At 40.3% G+C, this 22855-nt stretch overlaps 1 protein-coding gene across 6 annotated transcripts in view; it reads left to right on the forward strand.

The window, feature by feature from the left end:
- Positions 1–13700: 13700 nt before the first annotated feature.
- The window catches only part of ylpm1 (YLP motif containing 1), a 29588-nt gene continuing 20433 nt past the window's right edge, over positions 13701–22855 (forward strand). For 4 of the 6 annotated variants that reach the window (XM_026194030.1, XM_026194026.1, XM_026194027.1 and 1 more), the window contains exons 1-9: positions 13701–14579; positions 15018–15245; positions 16019–16057; positions 17159–17347; positions 18427–18938; positions 19134–21767; positions 21973–22096; positions 22333–22474; positions 22555–22644. In XM_026194030.1, coding sequence (XP_026049815.1) covers positions 14013–14579; positions 15018–15245; positions 16019–16057; positions 17159–17347; positions 18427–18938; positions 19134–21767; positions 21973–22096; positions 22333–22474; positions 22555–22644 — 4525 coding nt within the window. In that variant the 5' untranslated portion in view covers positions 13701–14012. The remainder of the gene's footprint in view (positions 14580–15017; positions 15246–16018; positions 16058–17158; positions 17348–18426; positions 18939–19133; positions 21768–21972; positions 22097–22332; positions 22475–22554; positions 22645–22855) is intronic. The other 2 variants (XM_026194029.1, XM_026194028.1) reach the window with 2 other exon arrangements.

Raw genomic sequence — 22855 nt, forward strand, 5'->3', positions numbered from 1 at the left:
GGCAAGTTGTAAAGCAATAAAACTGGTAGTTTATGTGCAGTGCCTGGAAGACCAGTTGAGTGTCTACACGTGTGTATGTGTTTATGCGCGCTTGGATATTATCAAGACGGTGCCTCGGGGTGTAACGGCATCCTCCTGCCCCCCGACTGTCAGTTGGTTAACTGTCTACACGCCGTCCCTTTTGACCTTGCGTTGGCTACAACGCCGGCTGAATGCACATCTGACGCACTCTCTTCCTTTGTGGTGCAATCCTGTGGAAGTCATTTCATTTACTGGGCTTTCAACTTCAGCCAATATGGGAGTCGGGGTGGGGGGGGGGTGGAGTGGAGTGGGGGTAAGTCTGTGTTTAATCAGCCTGCCACAAAGCATTCCTCTAAACAAAATCAGCTATGATGTCCAGCGAAAAGATGTCTCAACAGAAGACTGAATTAAACAGATAAATGGGCTTGTCACTTTTTCATTTTTTTATTTATTATGCTGGCATAAGCTGCACTCGCCACTCCATATTATTGCTGCAAATCATAACTGTGTATTAACTTGGTCTATACTGTATATCAGCAGACCTTTTTATGTGTAGAAGTTTTATGTGAAGGTGTTCCTCGCCGACGTTTGACTGATAAAAAAAAAAAAACTGCAAGCAAAGTAAAAGAAGCTACAGAAAATGTGTCTTATGAACTTGCAGATCTTCTTTTTTTCACCTATCATATAGAAGGGAATTAGGCCATGGCCCACTGTCCTTATAGTGACTTTCCATCCTGCAAACCCTGTTGTATTCACCTTAAGTCACCACAAGTTGTTAGGGCGGTCTGTACTTACCAAGGGGCACTGACAATATCGCACTGTAGTCTGTTTATCAACCAGTCTTGTTGCTTAGGTCTTTTATTAAATCTTTAATCACACTCTTAGTGCAACCGTGTACCACTGACAAATGCTTCAGCTCCACAGCTGGGCAACCGGACTCCTTCCTTTGCCTCATGAAGATTATTCATCGACTGAGGTGAGAGTCCACTGAGAATAGGCTGTAAAGTGTCAGTCACAGTTACGTACTCAGAGCGGTGTTGTCTTAGACAATGTAACTGGGTGAAAGTGAGTGAAGGAGATAGGAAACCATCAATATGCTCCCTGTGTAAATTGAAGAAGGTCATGATTTATGGCTCCTGGCTACATTGTACATACATGCTGAATCTACTCTTTTTTATCCACCCCCCGCTCACTCGCCTGGCTCAAGGACAGGTAAGGGTGCCTTTCTCTGCAGCTCATCCCCAACACCATGCAGTCTGTGGCACTTTGTGATGGACAGCCCTGAGGAAGGCCGGTGCTTTTCAAAATGAGTTGAGCGCCATCTATGGGTAGCCACAGTAACTGATTGACATGAAGGAAAGACGAGAGTGTAGACAGAAAGAATTAGATGCACATTATACAAGTGCACTGTACTACCTGTGTTACTCCACCTGTTCTTTGGATTTTTCATCGCCTCATCAGTCACATCTGTCTCGCAGTCTCCTTTTACTTAAGGACTCAGACAGAGAGGGGGACAGCTGTGGGTTTTCTAAGGCCTCGCAACAGCTGCAAGCCCCGCATGGCACTGCATCTGTTCAATTCTCACGGCCTCTATCTCTGCTAAAGCAAGTTACAATTCATAATGTGGTTCTCGCTGGTCTTACCCTATTAACCAGTGAGCAGATGGAAATTATATGGTAGGGTGTTAGGCCTGAAAATGGACCTGTAAGCGTCATGCTGTCTCAAGTACATGCAGCTTAAAATGGGACAATTTAAATAAGGCCACATGAGAGAAATCAGGACTTGGCTGTGAATTCATTCCATGAGCCACAATGAATATCGTGATGTCTTCTCTGAATCTTCTCTGAAGTTTATTATTTATTTGGATGATTTATTATGTCTGGGTGCCTTTGACGTTGTTGCTTTGCCTTTGGGGAGAGCCAGATGTAACAAATGGAGCTCTCATTAGCATTTGACCTCCACATTATGCTTTGTTTACCTGCTGCTCCTCACCTCTATATCTCCTCAGACAAAATCAGGGCTTTCACAGAAGCCTCTAACTGTAACACAGTTTTGTTACTGGGCGGTAAAGGTAAGCACCACATTTGCATTGCAAGATTTCTCAAGCAGCTTGAGCGCGCAGAAACAAGGGGGGTGAAAAAAATTCTCCACTCCCTGGGGACGTAGCCACTCCCAGGTACCGTCATCTAGGATCTGGAGCTCTGACAGCCGTTTAAATCCCAAGAGATGGTGGAAAGAAATAAAGTTACTGTAAAGAGTCACCAGCACAGTCTGTTTTCTGAGTAGAAGAGAGGGCTGTTGTGCTCAGAGTGGAAGTTGTTCACTAATTGCTCATGGGTCGTACGTTTCTGATGTAAGATGGAATTTAGCAGTTTATGCTTGTGCACATGTTGATCTTGGCCAGCCAATAAATATTACAACATCTGTGATTTAAAAAAAAGTTTGGTTCAGGTTCTCTAATTTTTAGGGGACAAGTGAAAGGAAAGAGCACCCACACATAACTCCAACACCGATTAAGCAGATCCTCAATCAGTGTTTAATCACTGTTGATATATTTTAGATGCATGAAATGATGCGTCACACAAGATAACCTGGTTGGTATTAATAAGCACATATAGAAAATGCAAAGATATTTATAACAGAATCTGAGTGATTTAGGAGAGCTCCCCACACTCAACATGAGCTGGTACAACAACCATCTCCATGCAAACTGCAGCCACTGCCCTGCTTCTTAAAGGAGGCTTATTAGTAATTATTTCATAAACTGTAAAATCTCATTTGTCATCCAAAGATTAGAATGTTTCAGCTGCAAAGGTGTTTTTGTTTCTTTGTTTTGTTTTTGTACTGAAAGAACAAAGTGCAGGGCAGATTAATATGAATATGCCATTCACACAAGCAATGTTAAGTACATTATGGCTACACTACCATGGCCTCCATAAATGTAACACATCTACATTACAAGCATCGACAACATCCTACTTTCCATATGAAAAGTTGAAGGGCAAACGGAAAGATCTTTTTCAAACTTTAACATTGTATTTCCTTTTCTACATCGTAGTCCCTTGCAGGTTCTTATCTATAGCAGATGCTATGATTTTACCATGTTGGCCAGCAACCGCCTAACAAACTGGCTAAAATGACCTGTTTTTAGCATTATTTCCCTGCAGCACCTAATAATAGCATCCTAGCATTTTCTGTCACCGCTGTAACATCTCATTTATATCCACAAAACTTCAGTTAGCCATGATATATTCTGATACAATCATTTTAGCTGGCAACCACTTAGCAACATGACTTGTTTTTTAGCATTTATGCACCCAGAACACCTTATAAGAATTTTGAATTTTGTGGGGGGGGGGGCATATTTTTACTTTTCTCAAGGTTTACGTGTTTCAAAATGGACACAAAATGCCTGCTTAGTTGGTGATAATGGTCTCCATGTGTTGAGAGCATAATTACAGCATGATATTTTTTATATTTATAAAATTCTCAGCAAATTATTCTGTGGAGGTGTCATGTTTAACATTTATATAGCATAAATATACCAGAAAAGGGAATGCACTTGATAAAAGCTAATATCAAATCAAATGACAAAAAAAAAAAACATAAATTATCATCCATCTGAGAAACGTCTCTGAGAAAAACATTATAATTGCAATTATATGCTCTGTGAATTATTAACGTCTCCTCGTTTCATAAGGAAGCAGGTCATGCATATTGCCTGTATTAAAAAGAATCTTAGCAACAAGTAATGGTAAATATCCACGCATTACACACAGTCTCACATACACATTCTATTACCAGACCGGGGGGTGTGGCAGGTAGCTGTCTGCACTGTGGTTAATTGTGCAGCGGGAACCGGTTCTCTAATTTATTTCTCGCCTGTCCATACAAGAGTGATCATGAAACCCCATTCATTTCACAGAACACAATTTTCATATTTAATGAGCATGACTCCAATACAATTACAGTAATTAGTCAAATCTCACTCACGGCCAATGGAGCTCGCCACCATTATTAGTGGATCTTATTAATGATGTTGCACATGCGGTGCTCATAGGGTAATTGAGGGCATGTGTGGGTATGGGAACAGGGGTACGGAAGATTGGAAAGCAACGCCGCTCTCATCGTGCTTTTTGTCTTTACCGGGCCTAAAGTTAAATGGAGGTCTGCTTGATATTAACTGTGAGCTGCTTAAACATGGCAGCCAGCAGCAGAAAGCTGACTTGTTGTCAGTTAATGTTAAAGTAACGTATGTTGAATTCTACATGCATTTAGTGTGCTTCTATAAAACTGCTCCAAGAGAAGAAATCCAGATCAGCTTGTTGCTCCTCTTGTCTTATATTCTACATCAGGACAGTTCAGAGCATTACTGCTATGCACAAGATCCCAGAGGATCACAACAAAAAAGAAACAAAGGTGGAAATTGGAGGAAGAAGCCCATTTGCTGTGAGTGATGATACCGCAGTGTCTGACATTTTGGAGGTTTGCAGAGCTTCTCTTTCTAGACTGATCCTTATTAAACCTGTGAGCAGTGGTTGGATCTGCAACAATCACATGCTCTGCAGCAAGTGACACCCCATGCGCAGCGTGGGGCCATTTTACTTTGCAGGTATGTGCAATTCCAGTGAAAGCATTTTCTAATGAGGAGTTATATTCAGAGATTTGACAGATGTCAAACTTTTCAAAGTCTTTTACGAGGGAAGCTGCTGTTTCATGCTCTCTGGGTTGATGTTTCAAAGCAGGCGATCATTTTAATCAAAGAGAAGTGAGTTAAATGGCCTCTTATCCAATTAAGGGCAGTGTCACCGCTAAGTTAATGAGTGTGACGCTGTAACAGAAAAGCCTACATTAACACAGCATAATTAGCGGAACATGGTGGAATTAGACGGCAGCAATGACAGTGCTTTGGTGTTTTTATAATTAAACACCGGAAAAGACAACAATTAAGCCAAATCTTAAACCCTCCCAATCCCATTCAAGCCAGAAAGGACATGTTTTGTTTGGGGAAAGCTCTAGAGATGAGGCCGGCTGCCACCGCCGCGTGAAGTCTGAATTATGGTTCAAAGGCAGGAGCTGAAAGTGGGGGAGGTCATGGCAACAATGCGTGGGATTATAGTTTGTTATATACAATTTGTTAAAGAGGACAGACCAGTGTCTGTTGTAAATTTCACAATTTTGTTTCTGCACGTTGTTTCTGCATGAAACTTTGGATGCTGATTTTTGATTTTGATTTATTTATTTTGTCTTTTTCACTGGAATAAAGTTTCAGTGCAGATTAATGTTCCATATGGCGAGATACTGTTGTGGCACAACAACAAACAACCAGAGGACCTACATCTATTTTAGTTAAACCCAAGATAAAACTCCATGAGACATTAATACTCATTAGAAGTCAGACAGGCCATTGCGTAACCAAAAACTCAGTCGCTGCTGTTCATATTGTAAATATCAGCACCAGTACATTGTTGGCTGTGGCTTAGGAGGTCCACTACGACATCTATTAATCATATGGTTGGGGTTTCGATCCCTGGGTACTCCAGTCTGCATGCCAAAGTGTACTTGGGCAAGATGATGAACCTTGAGTTGCTTCTGAATTTTAGATAGATAAGACCTGGAAATAGGAAAAAGTCCTGGTGTGAATGAGGCATGTTGTATAGCGTGCTTTGAAAGCTCGAGTAGAAGGTAACAGTTTGAAATATGGCCAAAGACTAAGGGTGTAATCCCCCTGTAATTAAATGAAATATTGGCACATTTTATTTGATTTTACAACATAATTGTATTTATATAAAAATACATTAGGTAGGTACACTTGTTACGTGGGTAACAAGCCAGGCAATAAAGAAATAATTATACTATGAATTAAGTTTAAGTAATATGTAAGTAAGAGCTACATTTTTCCCTGGCAATTTACTGGAAAAACAAACAATATTTTAAAATCTTACATCACAAATACACCATATTATGGTGTGCCATAGCCTTACCTCCAGTTATTTTACAGGAAAGGAGACACCAGTTATATTGAGTGTAATTTTAGGTACAGCGTAACAAATTTCCTAGTAATTTAGTTGAAAAACAAACAATATTTCCCCATCTTACATTGTAAGTACACTGTACTTTTTGGACAACGGGTTATATTATGGAGTGGGTTAAGCTTGCCTTTTTACAATTTTCATAATATTTCATCATATGGCCCTCGCCCCAGAAAGTAAAGCATGCTTACAGTATAAGATGAGGAAATATTATCTGTCTTTCCACTTATTTACCAGGAAATTATGCAGTACTTAAAATTACAGATGCAGTTCTTAACATTAGTATTACTACTATTTATTTGTTTCGTGTAACAACCCGACTTGTTACCCCCATATTCTAGTGTGCCTAGCTTTAAGTATTTGTCTGTAAATATAATTACATTGTAATTTCAAATAAAATACATTAGTACTCCATGTTTTTACAGGGGAATCACAGCCTTAGTCATGGGTTGTATTATAAAGTGTTAACAAGTACCAAAGCGCTATATAAGAACCAGTCCATCAAGTGTGCTGAAAGTGAATGGTTTGTGGAATTCTTTTTCAAGACTCAGCATCAGCTTCAACACGGTTGTTAGGCCCACTGTGAACAAACCAATTATTGCCTCTGCAGCATACTGAGGGTCAGGCCTTATTAGTGATGTGCTAATGTGACATTAATTGCTTTTACCTTTTCACTCCATTAAGATGCTGCTATCTCTTTCAGGAGCCTGGCCAGATGGTTTATCGGCCCTGCTCTGGCAGCAATGCTGCTAATGGACTGGAGTGTGGAGTAAAACAGCAACAGACCTCACCAATAAAATCTTGTAACTAAATAACACATTTGTAGATGCAAAACCCCTGCCTTATTGTGAAAAATAAGAATGGCTGAATTTCATCACCTTCGCTCAAATATTGACCTGGGAAGAAAAGACATCCCCACACCTCCAGCCTCAGATGAAAAACATTTTTTCAGTTTGGAGTACTTTTAAGGTTTTGTTGCAAGCAGTGGCAAGTCTTCATTTAAAGTATTGGCATGCATTGACTATATGCTGAACATGAGGCTGCTGCATTGAGTTGTAAAGCCAAGACCAGGGTCAAATGCTAAATAAGAGGAAATTGGCACAAGAAACACCCTGGGGAAGCGTCTTCCTCTGTGTCCTTATTCTCTTCTTCCCTTCTCTGTCCTTACTCTCCCACGTACACCCTTCCTCCATCCAACCTCTCCACCTCCTCGCTACCCTGATGCCAAACCCATGACCTAGGCCAAGATCGATAGCACAGTTTAAAGAGGATGGACTGTGTAAACAGAGACAATAGATCCTGCCAACGAGGGTGCCTTGACCACTGATGGCCTCTGACTAGTGCAGTAGCATTTGATCAAGTCTAGCATTGATGGCTGTCGTCTGTACTTTCAGGACAGATTTTAGATCTTCTCAGTGGGACATCAGGATCATGAAATATGCAGATATTTGAGTGGTCGATTGGTAGATTACTTCCTGCTACCGCTGAGGATGAACAAGGGATCAAATAAAAATGCTGATGTCTCCTCAGGTTCAGATTCTCAGCCATGTAGATTTGTTGTCTTTCTGTTAGATTGAACAACATTAGACTTAATAACAGATCTGAGCCCTTTAGAGGAACTATTCATCTTTTTGTACAATTTTAACCCAGAGTGTAATTAAATATCTAGGAAATAATGTGTGTGTGTGTGGGTGGGTGCGTTATGTGAGCCGATAAACCTCCAGTGGGGGTCTGCTAAGCCACACAAACTTTATTATTTCAATTATGAATTCACACAGCCTCCTTTACTATCTGAGGATATAAGCTAAAGCTAAGTGCCCCGATATGTTGATTGAATGGCTGAAAACTTGGTGCAATCCATTCTGGCTGCATAAGTGTGAGCAAGATTTATATGTTTTTTAAATGTAAAAAGCAACCATTCCTGCACTTTTATACAGACCACATTAGCAGATAGCATCTTGTCATTTAAGCACATATTTCTTTAGTGAAAACAAAGACATTACTCACCCACATTTATACAGAATGCATATCAAGCATAGCACTTTGTAAATGCACAATGTGCTAGTCATAATTCTGCTTATCTCACATGTGTGGCAGGTCACATTTTAGTATATAAACCAGCCCATTACTGCCTCTGTAAGTTATATGCAACAACGCATTCTTGCAGGACCTGGAAGCAGCCAGCTGCTTGTATTAATCAAACAGCCCACTTCCCTTTTTGACACAAAGAAAATAGTCATAAATGCTCTTATCAGCCTTTCTAATAGTGTGAGCGTTACAATCAGATTCATGGTGGCATAAACTATTGCATTTCACCTTTATCATATCCAACAATCACTTCTTTTTCACCGGTATCGTTTATAACAGGCGGACAGCTTGTTGCTTAATGAAATTCAAAGCACTCTATCGGCTTGAGGGATCTCACACTCCATTTACTTATATTTACATATATTTTGTTTTTCCAGCACAGGCAAACAGGTATGATGAATGTCTGGCTGCGGTACTGCTGGGACATGTGGCTCCCTGCAAATGATCTGTGATCAGGCAACTGTAATGCTTTACAGTAAAGTGTGGGGAGGTTCCCCTTGTATTGCAATGCAAAAATAAAGACTTCTGTCTTTAAACCAGTGGGCTGATGATGGAAAATATACGCTTAATATGGATGCAAAATCAGGTTTTAATCACTTTGAATTATTTAAGCAAATAGATTAAAAGTAAATTACATTAACAAATGTAAGCAGCAGCTAGAAACTCAGACGTCAGTGAACAGTTTATCAAACAGGTCTATGTTCCAGTGAAACTAACTACCGGACATTCTTCTAAATGTAACGTGGTGGTGATGGTGGTGGTGGGGGCTTCGTCAGACCTCTGCTTTGTATACTCCCCGCATAATTTGGAGGACTTTGATTAATCAATTAATATTCTCTTCTCAAGGTCTTCTTATAAAGCTCATCATTAATAAAAAACCAGACATTCAATTAGCAGCCAAATCTTGATTGCCAATTTTGTCATAACAGTCTCCCTTTGTATGCCTTTTTCCCCCCTTTCTTCATAGTTGGGAGTGTGGCGTGGGTAGGAAGAATTAACTAATTTCATTAATCTAATTGTCATCGCTTTCAACCATCCCACTAATAAGTACAAATTAATATGATTAATCAATTTGACGACGTAAACTCATTCAATTACACTTTTTCAAAGGCAAGTGGGTGTGTTGGGGTGATAGGGAGGAGCAAGGTGCTGAAGGGAGGAGGGCGTCTGAGCAGCTTGCTCTGTGAGGAGCCCAGCCCATAAAATTGGAGTCAAGACAATTAGTCATTCTGAATGATAAATAAAAGGTGATAAAATGTCGTGGGCAGGCATCCCACCAACGACAGATCTGATTTAATGAAACATGTTGCTTTCCCTCAGAGAACTAACAGACTATTGGTGCTTTTAGGACTGTAAACCAGCCTGTCTCCTTTTTTTTTTTGGGAGGACCGCTGTTCTGCGGTAGCTTTGATGGCTGCAGCTCTGGAGGGGGAGGCACAGTCTGTAAACACAAAAGTATCAGAGATTATAGTGGGTGGAAAATAACAGATTCAGACTTTGTGCTTCTAACTTTAACTGCTGTATATGTGGTAACTAATGTAAATGATGCTGTTATAATGCCTTGTTAATTAGTATAAGTCAGGATTACTGTAAAAATTGCCATTACTGTATATTAAAGTCAGGCCAACACATTATTATCTGCTGATATTAGCCTATCACAACTATATAAGCATTTGCAGATGCAATAAAAAAATAGTCTTGGCACTGATAAACATGAAGCAATATTTCTGAATTAAATGCAATTGAAATGTTTAAATTTAAAGGTTTACTTATTCACATAATTAATCATTAAGGAAAATGTATCAGGAAAATGGTAAAGACTGCATGTACAACTGCCAATCAAGTAACCTGCATTTGGCCAGATTCAGTATTTTACATTGTTATGGGAACAGACAGTCACACTGTTTTGTGAAATCCAAAAACACTTCATAACATCCCAAAAGTCAGTGTAAGCCCCCCCCCCCCCAAAAAACCCCCACTATATAGTGTATATTTTCTTCTTTACTTCCACACTGTAAAAGCAACAGAAGATTGCACAAAACCATATTATCTGATGTTTAATTTAACATTTTCACATGAAAAAAAACTATCTTCTAACCATTAATACTATAATGACAGTGGGACAATGGGACAGTGGACAACTGGAATTCATCAAACGCGGTTTCATTATTTACACCAGGAAGGTCAAACTCACTTTACATCATGGGCCACGTGCAACCTATTTGATCTTAAGTGGGCCAGACCAATGAAACTTCCCTTTCTGTCACTCTACAGACATTCAACTCCCTGAGATAACTTAATATAAGAATAAGAAGTACAATTTCGATGGTACATTTTAGTTTTTCTACAAGATCTCTAAGTTGTAAATGAAAGAAATTTGGAAGCACAAATAAATAAATGTGTATAAAATTACAGAAAACATTCTTTGCAAAACAAAACAAAACAGATTTCAACAGTAAATAGTGAAAAAGCAGGAACCTTTTTGTCATTTATTTGTTTATATCAGGGCTGTCAAACTATTCATCCGGGTCCCATAATTGGCCCACAAAAAACTCCAATAAGACCCACGTACTGCTTTGGAAAATGTAAAGGAAGGCATAGACTTTTGATTTTTTTTTACTGTATTTTCATGAGCTCTACAGCCCATTCATACTACACCACAGTATCTAAGTAATAGACAAACATTTAAATAACTATCTACAATAGAATTTAAGTTTTATGGTGAGTCCTCTGTAAAAAGAAAACAAAATGAATCAAGAAAATAAACAAATTGCAGAAACTTTCTTTAACAATTATAGGACAGTCTGCTCAATGAGCTACCAGAAAATTTGACTGTAATTTTCTAAGCCCAAATAGTTATGCTGACAGATTTCTTCCATTAAGTCCAGCAGCATTTCTTTATCATGTAGAAAAACTGAGACATGCTGCTCAAATTACACTTATTATTTCTTTTACTAAGACATGTGAAGGATTCAGCATGTAGTTAAACTTCTTAAGAGTTTGACACCCTTGGTATATTTATTACTTAATTACTTTAGTGTCATATGAATGGACATGGGTCAGCTGTAAAGGTTAAAATTCTGACCTTTACCTCACAAAAACATGGCCATGCGCTTACAAAGCAAATCAGAGAACTACATGCTTACACTACAAGGTCAGTGATGTACATGATTTACCCTTTTATTCTGTTCTTTAATAGTCCTAATTTAAATGAGGATATTAATAAAGATTTAGATAGTGTGAGCTTTGACAGACTGTTGAGTCCAGAGTCTGTTAACTTGCTGCTGGGATCTGACTTGTATATTTCGGATCTTCCGTGCCGAGGGAAAGATGTGCTGGCACAGCGGTTTAGGTGATGCCCTTTAATGCACTCTATCTTATCAGTCCACAGCATCGCTCCTATTCAAACCAGTGTTTGATTGAGCAGTGTGATGTTGTTTGGGCCTTACATGGGGAATAGTTTATAGAGGCACCGTCTCTAATTTGTGAATTGAGGTATTATAGAGGAGACAATTAGACAGAGGTTCGATCGGCATATCGAGGCTCGGATGCTGACAGTCAAGAGAAGGCTTTCAAATGTCATACCAATTAATCTATCCAGCCATCAAACAATATTCTGGAAACAAAGTCAGGGGGGACGATCAATCCACATCACTTTTCTCCTCACCGGGTTATGGGAAAATTGATTTGTCAAACAAAGCATTTTGGAAGCAGTGCATGGACTTGTTTGGGATCCATTAGCCTCCATTGAGCATTTTGTTTAACATAGGATTTTCATCTCAGAGAAAATGCCGTGTCCTCAATACTGTGAGCTACAACTTTACGATTTCTGATTTCTTTGTTCTTGCTTAGAAAGCTTTCTAAACTGCTGATGAAGATCGAAAAGGGGCTAACTTCTTCACTGGTGTTTTTCTTTACATGTCTAAAAGTCGATAAATATTTAAATGTTATAGTTTCAACCCAGCTTTCAACGCACCATAAAAATATATATGACAATAAGCGTCAAACGTTTCTCCTATCCAAAAGCATTGGTCCCTAGTGTCACCATTATTGTGTACTGTGGGGTTATTCTGCCATCCAATACAGTGTGGCTGCCCTAAGCTCTATCATGAATCCTCTGTGCGGTGTATTGTCCTAAGACAGAACTGTATCACATTGTGCCCGTCATGCTGTTTTAGAGGGGAGAGAACTTCCTCTATGGGATTTCTCCCACCCCCATCCCCTGATAATGTATCTCTCCCTAAAGGCTAGGCCTCCGTGACCTTGTCTTATTCATCGAGGGCGTCTTAAGTGAAAGAACTGAATCCTGAATGGGCCATTTCCCCTCTTTTAACACCCCTTGAATGTCATCAGTGAAATATGAAGTCATTAGGCGATATTAAAACACTGCTGACAAACTAATTAACGGGAGACATTAAACAGGACCAGCTTGATTAATCCGCTTTAACGATTATTTTTAAGTGGTTCTGGTCAAAATTAATACAGATTTACTGGTGATCTTAAGAAAAAAACACTCTTATGTGTATCAGACCTCAAGGGCAACCTAAAGTCACTGGTCCTTTACCCACCACAGATCTCATCCTGTACGCTGCTAAACCCACTTCAAACACAGCCTGAACTCCCACAGTTGGTTTCTCAGTCAATGGATAAAACTTACGGAACTATATGAAAACACTCATAGACTGTACATACAGTCTGTGGACACACACATGGGTAGATGGATGGATGGATGGATGGATGGAACTCACATTGCAGAATAATATTGATAATAAAAAAAGTATTTTCATATCATCTCATATAGAATTTTTTACTCAGTACAATGTAATAAAACATTTCTGTGAATATTTCTTGTTGGTTTATATTTCTAATTAGTGATGGCTTTTGCAATTTGCATTGTGTGACCTTTCAGTCCAAAATCGTTAAGTGCTCAATTTTTTCCAGTAATAATAATAATGATGATAATAATAATAATTTGTTTGTACTTTTGTATGTTATTTTGTTTTGTTTGTTTGTTTATTTATTGAGGGGGGGGGGGGGGGGGGGACGACGACGCGGGAATGTGCTTGTAAATGTCTCCCTCTTGTGGTAATAGGACAAAAACAGCAACGTATTTGTTCCGAGATGGCATGAAAACTCAGCAAGTGATCAGAAACAAAGCAGACGCCTTTCATTTATTTATTTATGTATTTAATTGAGTGTTTTGCATCCATAATAATAACTTGTTTCTCTATTATGGTACAAATGCTTGATTAGGTAGATATCAACAATTAAAACAGATGCTTTGACTAAAGACCTTTTGATTACTGATGGGCAACACTGATACAGATAATATATAATCATTATTATAGATCATAACAACAACGAAAACGACAACAACAACAACAACAATAATGATCAGAAAAAAGAAGCAGACGCTAACGACAATAAAAAACAAAAAAAAACTAATTTACAGATCAAACAAAAGACAAAAAATGTAATGTATTGTTAAGTTAAAAATGTATATACTGCAGATAACTTAAAAAATATATCGCTATTAAACGTTCAGCGCTTGACCGGATGTCATCATCTAATGTGTGATGTGTTTCCGTCATCAGCAGTGTGCCGTCTAATGTCGGTCGCTCAACTGCAAAACCGTATGAACATTTTTCTAATATAGTTTCACAGCGTTACATCATATCCTACAACGGATAGCTGTTATTTAATCTGTGTTGATATCTTTATTTAATGTGTTGATGCTCAGTGGGGAAATTAGAATGTAGCCGTCGTTTTGTTTAAAAAACGTAGGTCGACGTTAGCTGTTAGCTTTGGAAGCCGCTCCGAGCTAGGCTGTATGTGCCTCCACAAAGGCCGTGTGCTGCTTTGTTTTTAACGATGTATCCTACCTGGGGAAATTACGGTGCACCTCAGTCCCAAAACTATGGAGGTGCTGGGCCCCGTAAGCCACTGGCTGGCAGCCACACTGGCCAGGCTCCCGGATTCGGCGGTTTCGAGGCCTCTTCCAGCGGCTCGTTGTTTTCCAGCTTGCAGGAGCAGCACCTCCAGCAGATGCAGCAGCTGCAGATGCTCCACCAGAAACAGCTCCAGTCTGTATTACAACACGGCAACAATGCCAGTACTGCTGCTCCTGCATACGGCGTTGCACACGCTGGTGGGTACGTGGGGTCGTCGTGGCGTCCAGAAGGACCTGCACATGTAGACAGCGGCGCTGGCGCTCAGTCCTACTTTAAACCAGAAGAGACTTCAGCGACGAGAGTACCCCCTGCTCCCAAACAGGGTCACCAGCAGCCTCCTCCACTTCCTCCGCAACCGCATCCCACCGATACCCAGCCTGTGCCTCCCCCTCCAGAGCCGCAGCCATCAAAGCCACCAGAGAACAGCAGTCCTCCCAAACCCAAGGAGGCCCCCACGGCAGAAGACGAGAAATCCTTACCGTTGCAGGTAATGGCTTTTAGTGTTGAATTACTAATAATATACATGAAATTAGTAAATAACAAAGACATATGAAGGTACATTGCACCATTTAACAGGAAAACACCGTTCAACCCAAGCTAGTGAAGAGTACAATATATTATTATTTTTAAAATGTAATTTTCAGCTAGGGAAGCTTGGACCCTAATTTGATATTTTACTGTTAAGCCACCTGATTCTTAATAATACCACCAAGTAAATATCCTGAGCTTTTTAATCTGAAGTATAAATTTAAGAGAAGTGTGACATATTCTTAACTTCCTAGCCTTCTTAATTTAAGAAGGTACAGCATAAAGAAATCCTACTCCTTTGTTTTTGTTTCTAAGTATGACTCGACTTCTCCTGTAATTGTCCAAGATTATTGTGTGAAAATGGCTGAACAGATCTTCTTGTAATTGTTTCTGCAAGGAGCAGCAGCAGCTCTGGTACAAACAGCATCTTCAGAATCTGCAGAAACTGAAGCAAGAGAGAGCCAAACAGAATCAGAAAGATGGAGATGGCTCTTTTCCCCTGCCACCACCCCCAGGCAAAACAGCTCCTCCGCCCCCTCCATTAGAACCACCAAAAAGCACACCACCACCCCCGCCGCCTAAAGAGGAACCTCCAACACCGCCACCACTACCTGAGGAAGTAAGGGTAAGAATTCCTACACCATTGGATGCATAAACAGTGAACGCCATCAATTTGCACATTAATATCTTATTAGTTTGCTACAATGAAAGCAGTGCAAAATCTGTTGGAATTTGTAAGTGATATCGGTTTTCAATAGAGCTGAACTCTAAAAGTGAGCTTAACCCACACATCTCTGTAGGATTATCCGGATTTCTGCTTGAGGCTAGCATGTCAAGGCTTCCAGTTAAAAATTTGACTTGCATTGTGGATAATATATAAGAATTAACACATAAATAGTTTCCTAATTTGATAATTTTTTAAAATAATTTGCGATACAACATACTATTAAAATGTTGCATAAGTCATAAAATACATTTTAACAGCATGGCTTGCTCTCTGTGAATTAAACGTTGGTGTGTGCTCAAAGTTTATATTATAGGTTTGTCAAACTAAATATATGAATAATAATAAAATAATAATGCATTTGAATGCTGTAATGGACAATTAAAATTTCCTGGGCTGCACCGAATTCTGTGGATATCTGAGATCATTTATTTATTTATTTATTTATTTTTGCAAATTATTAATGAAGGCTTTACCTCTACCAGCAACTATTCAAGAAGCAGTCACAGATAAAATGTTTGTCCGTTTGCCTGGGAATTTAAGCAAGTTGCATAGTGTTAACATTACCAGTGTTTTATTCAATAGCCTCTAAGAACACACCACAACCAGTATTAAGAGAAATTAGTTTGTTCCTGAATCTAAACACTGTTTATATTGTTTACATAAATTTACAGAGTGAAAATGTAGGAAAACCACCTACATTTACAGACACAGTAAGTCACACTACCCATTCTGCCATTATTGTAGTGTTCCTCGATAAACTCACTGGATACTTCATTAGGTACACCTTTTTAGTACTGGTTTGGGCCCACCTTTTCCTTCAGAACGACCTTAATTTATCATGGGATAGATTGAACAAATTCCTGGAAACATTCCTTTGACATATTGGTCCATATAGACATGATGGGATTGTACAGATGCTGCAGATTTGGTGGCTGTACATCATTGTTGGGAATTTCCCATTCTACCACATCCTAAAGGTACTTTATTGGATTGAGATTTGGTGAGCGGTGAGGTCATTTGAGTACAGTGAACTTGTTGTCATGTCTTTTGCTTCTATAGTGTATCTGCCTAAAAGTGTTGTGCATTCAGAGATGCTCATCTGCATATCTTGGAAGAACAAGTAGTTATTTAAGTTACTGTTCCCTTCTTATTGGCTTGAAGCAATCAGACCATTATCCTCTGTCCTCTGGCATCAACAAGGCACCTCGAAGAAAATTATCCCTTACTAGATAATTTCTTTTTTTTGGACCATTCACTGCAAACCCTAGAAAAAAGAAAATGATTGAAAATGCATGATTTAGAGTCACTTAAATCACCTTTCTTCCCCACTCTGATGCTCAGTTCAAATTTCAGCAGGTCGTCTGGACCATGACCTCATACTGAAATACATATTTGCTGCCATTTAGTTGCTAATTAGAAATTTGCGTTAACAACCAGGTAAACAGGCATACCTAATGAAGTAGCGGGTCAGTGTATTTTATCCCATTGTTTGTGTTAACTGCCATAATATGAATTAAGTGGCTTAAGTGTGCAGGAATCAACCACTTTCATTCATCCTTCCCATTGTAATTGTAATAGTGTTTGTAATGGCTCTTTCCCAGTTATAGTACTCATCCCATGTCCAATATTTCAGCAATATGAGCAGTATTTTAAGGCACTCTTACCTAAAAATGTTTTTGTTCTCAATAGTGTCTTGGATTCATCGTAATTTCCTTCCTTTCATTACAAACTGCATACACTTTTTTTTTAAAGAAAAATTGTGATTTACAGTGATATACTGTGCTATAATTTTTTCTTGTTTCTGTTTAAAGCCTGAAGTACCAAAAGACCCAGAGGAAGCTGCTCGCCTTCAGCAGTTACAGGCTGCAGCAGCACACTGGCAACAAGTTCAACAGCAGAGAGCCGGTTTACAATATCAGGCTCTCATGCAACAACATGAGAAGCTTCAGCAGATTCTGGAGCAATACCAACGCCTCATTCAACAGCCTGCAAACCTACAGGTAGGTAAATGGCCAATGGGATCTTGATGGCCAATAAGTTTTCAGTTTCATGTGTAATGTCTGAGTAATTACTTTGTTATAACTTATGTACAGTTGTAATTACTTTCTTATAACTGTATGTACAGTTGCATCTGGAAATATTTAAGCAGTGACACAGCTTCCATGATTCCTCCTATGCACTTTTGGACCATTCTCTTTAAACTCTAGAGATGGTATTGTGGGAAAACTCTTGGGGTGCAACAGCTTTGTTACAGTTGGCTTAATATGAGTGCACAGCATATCCTTATACATGTCTGAAGTCAATGGGATTCACATCATCCCTAAACATATAGTGAAGCATGCCCATGTATCATATTGCTTCCACTGTGTTTGATAGGTGGTGTTATGCTTTGAATCATGAGCTGGTCCCAGCTTTCTTTGTGCTTTCTGCTGATTATTCTGTATTCTGTCTGGCTTTTTGTTTTTTGGCAGGTTCAGCCATTCTCCATTTTAAGGCTGATGAATAGTTTGCGCCTGGTGTTAAACCTTCTGTATTTACAGTTATAAAGTCTTCTCTTGGTGACTTGTAAAATTATATGTTTACCTGTTGCAGTTTGTGCTACACTTGGCTGTTTTTTGGGGATAGTTTGTTTTTTGTCTTCACCACGGAAAAGCTCATGTGTTATCATCCACTTCTGTTGTCTGTAGTAAATCTCCAGGCCTTGTTGACTTGCAGAGCAGCTTAAAAACTTGCTACTAATGCTTTCTGCATATCACATGGGATTTGTTTTATATTTGCAGCCTAAGGATGATCTGTTTTCATTAATAGTTTGTTAGATATTGTGTTGTGCTTTCACACCAACCTTTTACCTTCTTAATTAGTTTAGAATTAAAGAATAGCTCAATTCTGTCCATAAAATATCTTTTGAATCATTAACCCAGTTATGTTGGTTCCTAAAAAGAATGTATTTCCTATTAAAAAGCAAAGCCCTAAACCCTTCATTCAATTTGGGTACAAACTCAAATGTGTTTTTCTAAATACTTATCCTATCTGCATGTAAAATTAAGCAATAAATAATCACCAAAATTCTCTTTTGCAGTCAATGTCTGCAGAATTGCAGCTGAGGCACTACGAAATGCAACAGCAACAGTTCACACCTCTATTCCAAGACTGGAATCACTCCTTCACCCTGTGGTATGAGCAATTCCAGAGCTATCCTCATAAAGACCAACTGCAGGATTATGGGCATCAGTGGAAACAGTGGAAGGAACAGATGAATGCAACAAATGCCCACCTTCAAGAAAGAGTGGCTACTCTCACTGCCATGGTACCGTTTGCGTCAAGCCAATATAATAGTGGAATGATGGGACAGTATGGCCAGTACCCTGTACAAGACACGCCTTTGCAGCAGTCAGTAAACCCAGGTATGCAGCAGACCCCTGTTACTGTTGGTCCAAGACTTCAAGGTCCACAGCCTACTGGTTTTGTAACACATTCAGAATCACCTGCTGTGCCCTCAGTTCGAGGAAGTGCCCCTAGTGGCATAGGAGTCCAACCCCCAGTTCCCCCAGTTGTTCAGCCACCAAGTTTCAACAATGTCAGGGGTCCACAGTAAGTTGTAATTGTCTTTTATTACTATGTGTTACTATGTTTTGCTCAGTTATACATTTGGTTATATTTATCTTTTAAAAGCACATCTTTATATAAAATTGCTTCATATTTAATTGTAATTATTGTTTTCTTTAAATGGGGTGTTTTTTTTTATTTTTATTTCAATTTTTGTTTTTATTTTGTTATATTTCCCAGGGTAAACAACCCCAGATTTGAACAACCACATCAGCGATTTGATGGACCCCCAAGGTTTGACCAACCGCAACAGCGATTTGATGGGCCTTCAAGATTTGACCACCCACAACAACGCTTTGATGGTCCTCCAAGGTTTGACCAACCACCTAACCGTTTTGATGGTCCCCCTCGATTTGACCAACCAAGGCATCGTTTTGATGGTCCACCTAGATTCGATCAACAACGGCAACGGTTTGATGGACCGGCCAGATTTGATCAACCTCGATTTGGGCAGCCACCTAGGTTTGATTCCACAAGGCTCACTGGCCCTTCACCTCGTCTTGAATGTCCACCAAACCTTCAAGAAAAACAGCAGCAAGGAATGCTGCCTAAGGTGGAACCAGTCACTCCGCAACCTCCAACTCCAGATTCTAAGACTCCAGAAAAATCGTCTGATAAGCCGCTATCTGAAAATGAAAAAGATAAATTGAAATTGGTTGATAAGAGCGCTTCTGAAGATATGACAGATGACAACTTACTTTCAACTGAGGGTTTTTTTGTCCAAAGTGAACCAATTCCTCAGACATTACAAACAGATACAAAACCTGAGGATTCAAATAGCAGTGTTACTTTGGACAAAGGTGAGAAATCTGAACCTGTTAACAGTAAGCCCCCTGTAAATACTAGTTCTGCTGTTACATCAAACACTACAACACAAAATTCGCAAAAACCAGATGGACCACTGGGAAACAGCAAACCACCACAGATTCCAAAGTCCTCAGGAATCCAACCAGAGCCACAAAAGCAGTCAAAACTAGATCCTCCAAAACCTCCCCCTGGTCGGGGACGAGGCCAGCCCCCAGTGCCTAGCCAGGTGCGCGGACGAGGACGTGGGCAGAGGAGCAGTGGAGAGTTTAAGGGACAAAACACTGTACCAATTGGGGAAGAGATGGGGGAAATGCCTTATGATTACATGCCCCCTGAAGAAAATGTGGGTATGCAAGAAGAACAAGAAAACTACTATTGGCAAGATCCTTCACATGAACAGTTTGGTGGTGAGGAATCAGAAATGCCCCCAGAAGAAATGTGGATGCCAGAAGAACATCACTTCACAGAGGAAGAGTACTATCAAGAGCCAATAGGAGGACCCCACATGGGGAGAGGTAGGCCTCCAATGATGAGAGGAAGGCCCCCAATGCCTAGAGGTGGTCCTCCCATGGGAAGAGGTGGTCCTCCCATGGGAAGAGGTGGACCCCTTATGGGTCGGGGAGGTCCTCCTATGGGTCGAGGAGGACCACCAATGGGTAGGGGAGGACCACCAATGGGTAGGGGAGGGCCACCAATGGTTAGGGGAGGGCCACCAATGGTTAGGGGAGGGCCACCAATGGGCAGAGGTGGACCACCAATGAGTAGAGGTGGACCACCCATGGCCAGAGGAGGTCCACCCATGGCCAGAGGAGGTCCACCTATGGGAAGAGGATTACCCATGGGAAGAGGAGGACCACCTATGGGAAAGGAAGAACCAGTGGACAGACACTGGGAAGAAGCTGAATCAAATGAGTACTTAGAGGATGAAGACCCTTACTGGATTGAAAGGAGACCACCAATGAGAGGCATGAGACCTCCATTTCCTCCTGGTCGGGGTCGTCCCCCACGTGGTCACCCTGGTTTCATGCTTCAAGGACGAGGCCGCCCCCATTTCCCACCACATGGGCCAATAGATCACGAGCCATTAGGCCACGGAATGGAATCTGATGATTCCAATATGGATCCATCAATGCATCCCATGTACCATGGACATGAACCCCCTAGCCATGCGATGCATCCTGACGTAGGACGAGGCAGGCGTCGTGTGCCACCACCACCTCATGAAATGATAGATCATTTGGAGGAGCCAATATACGATGAGGGAACGGAAGGAGAATTAGATTGGCAGCCACCACCTGGCAGAGGTCCTCCACCACCTCCACATGAGATACTAGATAGGGAAGGACTGAGGAGGAGACCTATGGGTCGGGGAATAGGAAGAGGTATGTGGCCGCCAGGTCCAACACATGAGGATTATGAAGAAGGTTATAAAGAGGGTTATGCCGTAGATTATGATCATGGGGAAGATGGGTATCGCTGTCGGCCACCACCAGACTATCATCCTGATGACTGTCGTCGTGATGCCAGGTATCATGAGTCTGAGTGGGACAGAGAGCATGCTCTCTCAGAGAGGGACTATCCCCCCCGCAAGGCACCATCAGAGCCATTCAGAGAACCCCACTGGCAAGAGGAAAGAGAAAGAGGTCACCCATATCAATATGATGAACTTGAGCGGGGGAGAGGAGAACTCAGAATTCGTGAATACAGGGATGAGCCACCTTACCGGAAGGATGAAACATCTTACCCACCTCCTTCAGACTGGGAGAGGCCTTCCAGACGTCCTCCACTGCCAGAGAGAGGGTATCCAATAGACTATGAAGATCGTAGACCTCGCTATGAGGAACAAAGAGAAGAAATTCCTTTGCATATACCTCCACCTACAGCTGCACCTGTCACAAACCTGCCTGAGAGTTCAGTTGAAGCAGCCAGTGGAGCAAATGTACTTGCCCTTTCCCAACGCCAACATGAGATCATCTTGAAAGCTGCTCAAGAGCTTAAACTAATAAGGTAATTTCTAAACATTTACCATTGATTAGGCAAACAAAAACTAGCATCTATCCATGTGATTTACAATTATTTTATTTTCATAGATTGAAAAAAATGTATTTTCTTTGGTTTTTTGTTGAAACTCCATAATTTCACACATTCATTTCTGTTTTAATTTATGGTTAAATCATCTGTTTTAACTTAGTAATTCCTTTCGGGTCCACAGGGAATTGCAGGAGGGTAAAACCTCTGGTAGTGAATCCAAGCCTGCACAAACTGATGTTCTGCCAGATTTGCCTGCTGGTCTTCTTGGATTAGAGATTCCACCAGAAGTCAGGAATGCTCTGAAGGTAAATAAAAATCAACTTTATTATTTTAGTCTGCTTGGTGTGACTACATTGATGTAAAAAGACCAAGATAATTGATTATGTCGATTCAAATCCCGTCTGTTTTGTTTTCATCTATTTAGATATTTTTTCCATGTTTTCTCTTTTCTCATAAAATACAATACAATACATAGAATTTTTTTCCTCCATTTTCTTTTAGTTTTACTGTTAGATCATTCTAATATCAAGTATGTTCCCAGGGTATGACTGCAACAACTCAGACAACTGCAGCTGAATCTGTGCCTCGCGATATAAAATCTACTGCCACACATTATCAGCCGTCATTCCCTGCACCTGCAGTGCCGGTTATTCCAAAGACGGTTGATTATGGTCATGGTCATGGTATGAGCAGCTTGTAGTACCTTTTTTTTTGTTTCCAAATGATGTTTTGGATTTATGCTGATGTGCACTTGATATTTTAGAGCCTGGAACCACGGTTGAGCGGATCTCTTATGGTGAGAGGATTGTGTTGAGGCCTGACCCAGTGCCATCGGACCGGGGCTATGAAAAGGGTAGGTTTCAGTTGTATAATGTGAGGTTGGGCGATTTACTCAATAGTCTTAATTTTCCTGTTGTCCCAACATGGGATCACAGAGAATTGCTGGAAGGATGGGTCACCAATCAGGATCCACTAATCCTGTGTGACTGAAACACAAAAAAATTCAGCAGCAAAACAATTCTGAGAAAAACATACAAAATGATGATTTATTTCTCACTTCCACC

The sequence above is a fragment of the Astatotilapia calliptera genome, chromosome 15, assembly GCF_900246225.1.
Source record: "Astatotilapia calliptera chromosome 15, fAstCal1.2, whole genome shotgun sequence".
Lineage (NCBI taxonomy): Eukaryota > Metazoa > Chordata > Actinopteri > Cichliformes > Cichlidae > Astatotilapia > Astatotilapia calliptera.